This window comes from Fundulus heteroclitus, unplaced genomic scaffold (genome assembly GCF_011125445.2).
Source record: "Fundulus heteroclitus isolate FHET01 unplaced genomic scaffold, MU-UCD_Fhet_4.1 scaffold_36, whole genome shotgun sequence".
Lineage (NCBI taxonomy): Eukaryota > Metazoa > Chordata > Actinopteri > Cyprinodontiformes > Fundulidae > Fundulus > Fundulus heteroclitus.
The window spans coordinates 2713781-2724288 of record NW_023396770.1 but is presented as its reverse complement, the minus strand read 5'-3'; the positions used below and the strand labels follow the sequence as shown (position 1 = coordinate 2724288).

The 10508-nt window shown below is 42.3% G+C and overlaps 1 protein-coding gene across 1 annotated transcript; it reads left to right on the top strand.

The window, feature by feature from the left end:
• Positions 1 to 748: 748 nt before the first annotated feature.
• LOC105918682 (NACHT, LRR and PYD domains-containing protein 12-like) lies at positions 749 to 7255 on the top strand. The gene is made up of 6 exons (XM_021311285.2): positions 749 to 1025; positions 1904 to 3698; positions 3775 to 3948; positions 4108 to 4281; positions 6310 to 6356; positions 6464 to 7255. The coding sequence occupies exons 1-6, from the start codon at positions 749 to 751 to the stop codon at positions 7006 to 7008; spliced, it is 3012 nt and encodes a 1003-aa protein (XP_021166960.2). The 3' UTR covers positions 7009 to 7255.
• The last annotated feature ends 3253 nt before the right edge of the window (positions 7256 to 10508 follow it).

Genomic DNA, 10508 nt, shown 5'->3' with positions numbered 1-10508 from the left:
ACTTATAACCAGGTATATGAAAGAAACGGTTTCAGTTTCACCAAAAAAGAGAAAAATCAGGCTTGACTTTAATTTCTTAATATTTAGGAAGCAAACTGCATATTTTAAGGTGTCCACTGAGTGAACCCAGTTCTGTTCTGTTGCTCAGTGGACTCTTTACTCAGAGCCCTGATTATCGCTCTTAACCCATGCATGGACCTTGGTGCCAGAGCTCCAGCTGGGCAGTCCAGCTGTTATCTAATCTGTCATATTCCTCTGTTTCCTATCAGTGAAGTTAAAGTCCTCGTCACAAACGTCAAAGATTGTGATGCCGGAATTCAGGAAGTCCAGCATATTTTTCTTTAAACAAGTATCTAATCAGAAGCTTTTTATTTTATGTTTTAGTTTTTGTTTATCCATTTTGAAAATTAAAGGCAGTGAAACTGGGAACAACGAGGGTGTTACAGTAAAATAAAAGGTAAACAGGTATGTTTTTCCATAAATGGTGGATTCAGTTTGCAGCTCTTTTTTTGGTTAGAGCTTTTTTTTGCTACTTTTTACATTTTTACACATTAAAAAAATAAATTTTTGGAACTTTCTATTGATCTAAATTAGTTTTTATATTCTTTAAAACAATAGAGAAATCCAGAATTTTGGTAAAAAATTAACCTAATGTTTTGTAATTGTTTTAAAAAGGTGACTCACTTTTTTTAATCCGTTAAAACCTAAAAGCTCTACAGGTTGAGAACCTTACCGACAAGAAGAAAAGATGACGGCATCTAAAGTGCTTCTGCTGAGGATTTTGGAACGTCTCGCTGCAGAGGAGCTGAAAAAGTTCCAGTGGTTCCTGCAGCAGCAAGAAATCCTGCAGGACTTCCCTGCCATCCCAAAGAGTCGGCTGGAAAACGCAGACAGGATGGACACGGTCGATCAGATGATCCTCACCTACTGCATAAACACGATTAAAGTTGCCAAAATTGTTCTAGGCGAGATCAGGAGAAATGACCTGGTGGAGGACCTATCGCAGAACTCTTTAGAACCTGCAGGTGAGTCGTGGAAACGCATTTAAAACTGAAGCTGTAGATTACAGATGTAATGATGCTCTTCAAGTTTATGTTTGTTCATGTTGATGATAAGGGCTTACATCTACTGAAAACCTGGAACTCTGATTTAGTTTTGAGAAAATTCAAATATCCCATCAGTTCAACAACAAAACAGATTTTTATAAATATCTAAATAAAATATATAAGACAGATATTGACACCTTCTACAAAGAGGTGAAGCCACAAGCTGGCTGTTCACAGAGAGCTGTGTCCAAGGATATTAATGGAAAGTTGAGTGGAAGGAAAACATGCAGCAGAAAAAAAGAACACAAACAGCTACAAACCAAGTGGGAGTCAAAATAAAGCCCATTTGGGAGTTTGGGGGAGATTCCCAAGTTGCAGTTGGAGTCAGTGGTCCAAACTCCTCTGTTGGAATAAAAGTGAGTTTTGTATTTTATTTGGAAGTTAAGGGAAGTAGAAGCAGGGCTGTAGGCTGACCCAGGTTCTCACAGTATAATTTTGGATAACCATGTTATGAGCCCAGTATTTCTGTATTAAAATTCACTTTTTATCATAAAATTTATATTTTGACTGCAGGCAAAAAAATCTCCATAAATATCTGTTTTGATTCTAAATGTAGATGAAAGGTGGCTGGAGTGGAAAGACTGGGCTGATCAAGCTTGTTTGCTTTCAGGGTAAATTTTAAAAGGACCTCTGGGTGAAAGTTAATTTAAAACTATTTTATAGGCTAACGTAGATGTACTGCCCAGCCTAAAGTAGCCGTAATGAAGATGTGATCTAGTATGTAAGGGTATTTCTACCCCCACGTTGAGCAGTTGGTAGAATGGTTCCTCATCCTCCCGTCTTTCTTCTTCCTGCAGATATTCTGCTACAGTGTCAACAGAAACTCAAATCCAAGCTGCAGAAGAAGTACCAGTATGTTTTTGCGGAAATCACAAAAAAGCAAAACACCAAACTTCTGAGTGACATCTACACAGAGATTTTCATCACGAAGGAGGAAACCGGAGAGATCAACGAGGACCACGAGGTGATGCAGATCGAGATGGCGTCCAGAAAGGCAGAAGATGCGGTGGAGACAACAATCAGGCGGGAGGACCTCTTTAAAACAGAAGGAGAGGCGAGAACGGTGATGACGAAGGGGGTGGCTGGCATCGGGAAAACCGTCCTGATGCAAAAGTTCACTCTGGACTGGGCTGAAGGCAGAGCCCACCAGAACTTCCAGTTTGTGTTTCCGTTACCTTTTAAAGAGCTAAATCTACTAGAGCACGAAAAGTTCAGCCTGGCTGAACTCATTCATCACTTCTTTCCTGAAACCAAGGAAGCAGGAATCTGCCGGTTTGAAGATCTACCGATGGTGTTCATCTTTGATGGTCTGGATGAGTGTCGATTTCGTCTGAAGTTCAATGGCGGCAAGATGGAGATCACAGAGTCCGCCTCATTGGACGTTCTCCTGGCCAACCTCATCAAAGGCGATCTACTTCCCTCCGCTCATATCTGGATAACCACACGGCCCGCAGCAGCCAATCAGATTCCCTCTGACTACGTCATGGTGACGGAGGTCAGAGGGTTCACCGACCCGCAGAAGGAGGAGTACTTCCGGAGGAGATTCGCCGACGAGGAGCAGGCCAGCCGGATCATCTCCCACATCAAGGCGTCCAGAATCCTCCACATCATGTGCCACATCCCGGTCTTCTGCTGGATCACTGCCACGGTTCTGGAGAGTGTGCTGAAACAAGGGAAAAATGGAAACAAGGGACGAGGAAGTGAGCTGCCCAAGACCCTCACAGAGATGTACATCCACTTCCTGGTGGTTCAGACCAAGCTGAAAAATGTTAAGTATTATAAGGACGCCGACCCGGGAACCACCTGGATTCCAGAAAACAAGAAGACGGTCGAAAATCTGGGAAATCTGGCTTTTGAGCAGCTGCAGAAAGGAGAACTTATGTTCAATAGCTCAGACATGAAGAGCTGTGGCATTGACAACCCAGAGGAACTGGTGTATTCAGGTGTGTTCACCATGATCGATAAAGAGGTGTCAGAGCTGTATTACAACAACATGTTCTGCTTTGTCCATCTGAGCATCCAGGAGTTCCTGGCTGCTCTCCACGTTCATCTGACCTTCAACAAATCTGGGGTCAATCTGTTGGAAGAGGATCAGTCCTGTGGACAGGAGACTCCCGAGTACAAAAACGAACCCAAATATCTCTACCAACGAGCTGTGGACAAAGCCCTACAAAGCCCAAACGGACATCTTGACTTGTTCCTCCGCTTCCTTCTGGGTTTATCACTGGAGACCAACCAGCGTCTCCTGGAAGGCCTGCTGCCGCCAAAGGAAAGTGACTCAAAAACCATCCAGGACACCGTCCAGTACATCAAGAAGAGCATCAGCAGGGACTTCTCTCCAGAGCGAAGCATCAACATGTTCCACTGCCTGAACGAGCTGAAGGACCGCTCGCTCATCAATGAGATTCAGTGGTACATGAAGTCGGGGAGCCTTCGTGCAGATAAACTGTCTCCTGCTCATTGGGCAGCTCTGGTATTCATTTTGTTGTCTTCTGAAAAATATCTGGAAGAGTTTGAGCTGAAGAAGTACTCTGCCTCGGAAGAGGCTCTTCAGCGGCTGCTGCCAGTGGTCAAAGCTGCCAGAAAAGCTTGGTAGGTATGAAGGGACAGGCATGGAAAGTTCCTCTGCGTCATGAATGAATGCTTACTGTCTGTTGATCTGTCTCAGTCTTGGTGACTGTAACCTCTCCTGGAGAAGCTGTGAAGCCCTGTCTTCAGTTATCAGCATCCAGTCCTCTGGTCTGAGGGAACTGGACTTGACTAACAATGACCTACAGGATTCGGGGGTGAAACTTCTCTGTGTCGGCCTGAAGAGTCCACGCTGCCAACTGGAAACTCTCAGGTCAGGTCACTGTTGGTAGATTTTGGTCTCTAATGTCTCTTAAATGAGTCTTGAAAAATCAAGGACCTGAATATTTGTAACTCAGAAATTAAATTGAGGAAAACCATTCTATCAACAAAAAGCACAATATTCTGACTGTAACTTTTTGAATAATTACAGGCTTTCAGGCTGTTTAGTCACGGAAGATGGCTGTTCCTCTCTGGCTTCGGCTCTTGAATCAAATCCCTCCCACCTTAAAGAGCTGGACCTGAGCTACAACAACCCAGGAGACTCAGGAGTGAAGCTTTTATCAGCTGGAGTAGAGGATCCAAATTGGAGGCTGAAGACTCTCAAGTATGTTGTGTTACAGTATCTGATAAGGGTGGGCTGTCACAGGGGTTTCCCAAAGTGGGTGCTGGGACCCCCGGGGGGTCTCAAGACGCCCGTTGGGGGTTGCAAGATGATTTCATGCTGACGTGCTAAAAAAAATTATGATTTAAGATTTCTTATGAAAATGGGACTTATCATAGTTTTACTACTTTATTCCCATAATATTATGAGTTTCTTCTCACAATCTCCAAAAAAAAAAGAAAAAAAAAAAGAGGAAGAAAATGGGGTCACCAGTCTTTGTCATTAGGGGTGGCAGGCTAAAAAGTTTGATAACCCCTGACCTATCTACTTTTTTTGGGGGGGGGGGGGATTTTTCACAGCTCTAGTGGCTCGCTTTTTAACACTGACGGGAAGGGGGGAAGAGACATGCGGTAAAGGACCACGGGTCAGAGTCGAACCCGGGTCGACCACATCTAGAACTAAGGCCTCCGTACATGGCTCACACTACCCGCTGCGCCACCAGTGCACCACATACTGCTGTCTACTTTAAGTAATCTCTGCACTTTGGTCCTCCAAAGAAACTCAAGATACAGAACATGTTAGAAGCAAAACTGCACCTTTTTGCCGCAGTGCATTATTATTTAAATTGTACCCCATTTTCCTGGTCTGATATCACTGGAGAGGCACTCGTGGAGGTTGTCTCCTGCTTTATTAAGATTTTTATGTGCTCAGGTAAACTGCATCCCTTGGTTTTAATGAGGGGTTATTTAAGTCAGCGTTGCCTTTTTGTCATATCGAAGAAGTCTGACCGTTGACATCTGCAAGGCGTTGTTTTTGCCGACACAGCTGTCATTCATTGAATATTTTCTCTAGTTTGGAGTAGAGTTCAACCGATGCAGGGTTACTAAAACTGATTATTCTGACACCAGTCTAGGCCAGGGGTGTCCAAAATGTGGCTTGGGGGCCATTTGTGGCCCTTTGAATGATTTTGAGCGCCCCTCAATCACAGTTCAAGAATGGCCTAAATTCGTTTTTTTCCAGCTCAGATGGTTCAGGCGATACACTTTAAAAAACCAACAAACACAAATTAAAATGTTGGGAAAATGTAAGGTGCAACAATATTTTTTAATATCTTTAATTAGCCATATTTTAGCTTATAATCTAAGTTAATAGTAAATAAGACCACAAATGTTTCACGAAAAGGCAAGAATGAGCCCAATCCTGCTGTTGCTGCTGAAGACACAAAAAAAAGAAAAAAGAAAATGATGATCAACCCAAATGTTTTAGGATATCATTAGCAAACCTGCAAGAATCTTTTTATGTTTAAAATCTAAAACAATTTACAGATTCCTTTTCTACAGAAATCAGACAGATTGTTGTTGTTTCCTTACAGTATTTTGTGTGTTAAGTTTATTGTTGAGCAGGTAAGAATAAAAAGAATAAAGGTTTTTGCCATTTTGATAAAAAAAAGTTAAAATTTTGTGGCCCCTGAATACTTTCTACATGACATCATTGGCCCCCATGACAAAAAGTTTGCACACCGTCTGGATCTGGGCCGTTTACTGTCCGCCCCATTCTGATACTTGATAGCTTCAGCAAGCTGTCACCATGTCTTGCATGCATGCTGATTTGACACAACATTGAAGCTGTTTACAAGAAACGACAGAGTAGTCTGTACTTTTAGAGGAAAATGTAAAATGGACCGCTACAGGAGATCTTTTCACACGCACAGCCGTCACCATCTATAATAACTCCTTGACCAACATTTAATTTCCCTTTGGGATAAATAAAGTATTTTTTAATTTAAATTCTGAATATGAATATGCTGTTTTCATTAACAAGCATTTTTACAAGTGTTCAAGCGGTAAATAAATGCATATAAGCCATGTGTGCAGAATAAACGTTTTTTACATACCTAATTAAAAGTGTTTTATAAACATGGGTGAAGCTGCAAAACTGAGGTCCACCAGCACCAAGGTAGAAAGCTCTAGACACTAATGTATTTATTCAGATTAAACTGCATCAAAATAATCAGCCTCTGTGTTTCTCCAGTGTGGACCACTGTGGAGGGCACCGACTGAGACCTGGCTTCAGAAAGTGTGAGTTTGGATCCGGCTTGTTCCATCGAATCAGACTTTTTTTTTTTACCTCTAATCCTCCCGTTTCAGCAGTAAACTCACGTGTTCTGTCTGGTTCGGTCCATTAGATGCTTGTGAACTGACGCTGGACCCAAACACAGCCCACACCAAACTCCATCTCTCGGATGACCTGAAGGAGGCGAGGCGAGTGAAAGAGGAGCAGCCGTACGGCGACCACCCGGACAGATTCGATTACTACTGCCACCTGATGTGCCAGCAGGGTCTCACCGGGCGCTGCTACTGGGAGGTTACCTGGGAAGGGATGGTTCATATAGCGATGACTTACAAACGCATCCAGAGGAAAGGGAACAGCATCCACAGCAAGCTCGGAAACAAAAAGCAGTCTTGGAGTCTGCTCTGCAGCCATAGCGGGTACTCTGTCCGGGACGATGGCAAAGAGACACCGATCCCCAGACCTGCCTCCTGGTCCTCCACGCTCCCTCACAGAGTGGCGGTCTATGTGGACTGTCCTGCTGGGATCCTGTCCTTCTACAGCGTCTCGTCGGACAAACTGACTCAACTCCACACCATCAAAACCACATTCGTGGAGCCCCTCTATCCTGCATTCGGCTTCCGCATATTTGACTCCTCAGTGTCCTTGTGTTCTCTCTAGATCGGACAACGTCGTTGTGTGAAAAAGGCTACAATCTATTGGATAAAGCATGGATACCCCTTTAGTGTTTAGTTGTGAAATAAAAGAACAATAAAAACATTTAAACCCCTTATAAATAAAAGTCTGGGCTTTCAGGCTGTTTAGTCACAGAAGATGGCTGTTCCTCTCTGGCTTCGGCTCTTGAATCAAATCCCTCCCACCTTAAAGAGTTGGACCTGAGCTACAACAACCCAGGAGACTCAGGAGTGAAGCTTTTATCAGCTGGAGTTGAGGATCCAAAGTGGAGGTTGAAGACTCTGTAGTATGTTGTGTTACAGTATCTGATAAGGGTGGTCTGTCACAGGGGTTTCCCAAAGTGGGCGCCGGGACCCCCGGGGGGTCTCAAGACGCCCGTTGGGGGTTGCAAGATGATTTCATGCTGATGTGCTGAAAAAAATTACCATTTCCTGCACTTTTTTTGGTAAGATTTCTTATGAAAATAGGACTTATCATAGTTTTACTACTTTACTCACCGATCCCCCGAGGAAAGGGAACAGCATCCACAGCAAGCTCGGAAACAAAAAGCAGTCTTGGAGTCTGCTCTGCAGCCATAGCGGGTACTCTGTCCGGGACGATGGCAAAGAGACACCGATCCCCAGACCTGCCTCCTGGTCCTCCACACTCCCTCACTGAGTGGCAGTCTATGTGGACTGTCCTGCTGGGATCCTGTCCTTCTACAGCGTCTCGTCGGACAAACTGACTCATCTCCACACCATCAAAACCACATTCGTGGAGCCCCTCTATCCTGCATTCGGCTTCCGCAAATTTGACTCCTCAGTGTCCTTGTGTTCTCTCTAGATCGGACAACGTCGTTGTGTGAAAAAGGCTACAATCTATTGGATAAAGCATGCATACCCCTTTAGTGCTTAGTTGTGAAATAAAAGAACAATAAAAGCATTTAAACCCCTTATACATAAAAGTCTGAAAAGTGCGGCATGCTTTTTTTAGATCCCCATTTTTGAGACAATATTTTGTAGAATCACCTTTGGCTGCAGCTTAGGCTGAGTCCTTTGGGACGTGTCACTGCCAGTTAACCTCTAAATAAGGGATCACCAACATGGGGCCCATAGACACCAAGTAGCCCCCAAGTGAGCTGCCTCTAAAACTTTATTTTATTCCGTTACTCTTCCTGTTTATTCGCACTTGCATTTAAATGGATTTTTTTATTTTACATAAAGTTAAGGTGAACTCAGTACAGGTAGCCCTTCGTATGACGCAACGCCAATGAAGTAGCTCTCAGTTTGAAAAAGGTTGGTGACCCCTGCTCTAAATACTGATATTTTTCAGAGTAAAACAGCCCAAATACATAAACATGCCACACTTTCCAGACTATTTCATTGATAAAATCATGATAAATTTCCTTCTACTTTGTATTTGTGCACCACGTCATCACATAAAATCCAATTAAAATACATTATCATTTGTAGTTGTAAAGTGAAAAATTTGGAAAATATTGAAAAGTGTGTGAAGCTTGACTTGATGCACTAGGTATCTGCTTATATTATCCTACTTTTGATTTCTGCATTAAATGTTAATAGTCTCTATAGCAGTGGTCGCCAACCTGTCGATCGTGATCTTCCTTTGTGTAAATTAAAATCAAAAACTGCAAATTTGATAAATAAGTAAATGTATTGACATGAAAATAAATTTATTTTAAGTCTTGTTCTACGCTTAATTTTAAGATGAAGTGATCTTCTTCTACGCATTGTGCTTCATATGCGCTCCCAGCTTGTGCCTCTACTTCATTCATTCTCGCAAACATGCTCAATTGGCTGAAACTAGGGAATCAAAGGCAACAGAGGAGAGATTTGCAACGGATCTTGGAGAAGACAAATGTCTCTCCATCTCTTGTTGGAGAAAGTTGAATTAGGGCCGAAAGTTTTATATACAAGATTAAACTGTGCGATACAGTCTCTCTTTCGATCGCACAGCGCCTTCAAACAGCGCTGCTCATGGTGCGGTGACGCTGAACCTCTACCAGCACTGACGCGCATGACTCGCCCACCCCCGCTGCAGCCTCACCTGCTGCTGGGGTGGATATTAGTGGTAGACGCGATTTCTTGGCCATGTTCACGCACAGAGCTGCAATACGTTTCATTGTGATTCAGACAGATGCGATTTTAGGGCATATTCAGACAGGGACACCTGCTAAATGTAACCGCTGTACAAATCAAATTAATGTTCTTGATGTTTGTATCTTGCGATGTAAATTTTGAGTCAGACTCAGATTAAGAAGCTGATGCATGAAATAAACAAAGCCAGAGCACACACAGGTAGATCATCAGAGTTTAGTCTGTGAATGCACCAGGATGGTCGCTTCAGAGACGTTTCATGTTGTGGAGGAGTGGCCGATCCGAGCGTCTCTTTCTTTCTCTCGCTCCAGGGTGAGCTGCCTGAAAATCCTCAGGATTCTTTTGTGGATTTTGCAACTTTATTGCAGTTTAATTCAAATTATGTTCTAATTGTCTTCCCACAACTTTTGTTATGATGGTTGTAATGATTTAACTGCAACAGATTTTATTATTATTTTTTTTCGGGGGGGGCAAAGGGGTGCGCGGCTAAAAAAGTTTGGGAACCACTGGAAAAGGAAATAGGCCACACTTTTATTTTTTGTGTTGGACATAAAGCTGTACCTATAGTTGCATTGAGAATTGTGTTTAAATAAGAGTTCTGTTTGGTAAAACGTTGATTTTAATGTGACTTTAATGACGCTTCAGGAGATAAGCATAACACTTGATAAGACATTACTTTACTTTTGTGTTGAGATTAATTTAAATTGATGTGTTGATGTGAAGCTATGGCCAGTTTGATATGCTACTTACAATGTTTTTTTTGTTGCATTAATTTGTCCAGTTGGACCAAAACATTTTATGTCATTCAAAAACAGTTGATTTATGAGTTTATTCATGAATAAAAGGCTTCAAGTTTGAAGTAGAATCTGGGCTATTTTTCTTGCAAAGCCTCTACAGGTAGATCTTGCTTCCCATCAAAGCGGAGGTCGGGGATCTTGGGCTAAAAAAGGTTGGAGACCACTGTTCTATAGTAACCAATTGTTACCATCGATTAACTTTTTAGAGCCTTTTAAAGCATCACTGATACCAATTCTATGAGGAGTAGCACTTTTGACCATGATGATGGGTAAAAGATGGAAATGTTTATATCTTATATTCTGAAACTTCACCAACTTCATTTAAAATCGAAAAAAAGTAACTAGCACTTCTGCTGGACAAATGATAGAACTACAGCGTCTGAGATCTTACATCTAGTTATATTGAAAAAAACAAACAAACAGCAACACAACTTTTAGTAGGATGTTGGGTTTTTACTGGTTTTAACAGAATGAAAAAATAATTATCAATCGTTTAAATTCAGTCCTTTATGAGAATATATGTCCATCTGACAGGTGAGTAATAATACTCACCTGTACACTGTGAATCGCAAACTGTCTATTTCCCCTGTAT

Excerpts from the sequence above, each read along its gene's own strand:
- LOC105918682 (XM_021311285.2), top strand. The coding sequence starts at position 749 with ATGACGGCATCTAAAGTGCTTCTGCTGAGGATTTTGGAACGTCTCGCT. Across the intron at positions 3,699-3,774 it reads AAAGCTGCCAGAAAAGCTTG|TCTTGGTGACTGTAACCTCT; the intron begins GTAGGTATGAAG and ends GATCTGTCTCAG. Across the intron at positions 4,282-6,309 it reads TGGAGGCTGAAGACTCTCAA|TGTGGACCACTGTGGAGGGC; the intron begins GTATGTTGTGTT and ends GTGTTTCTCCAG.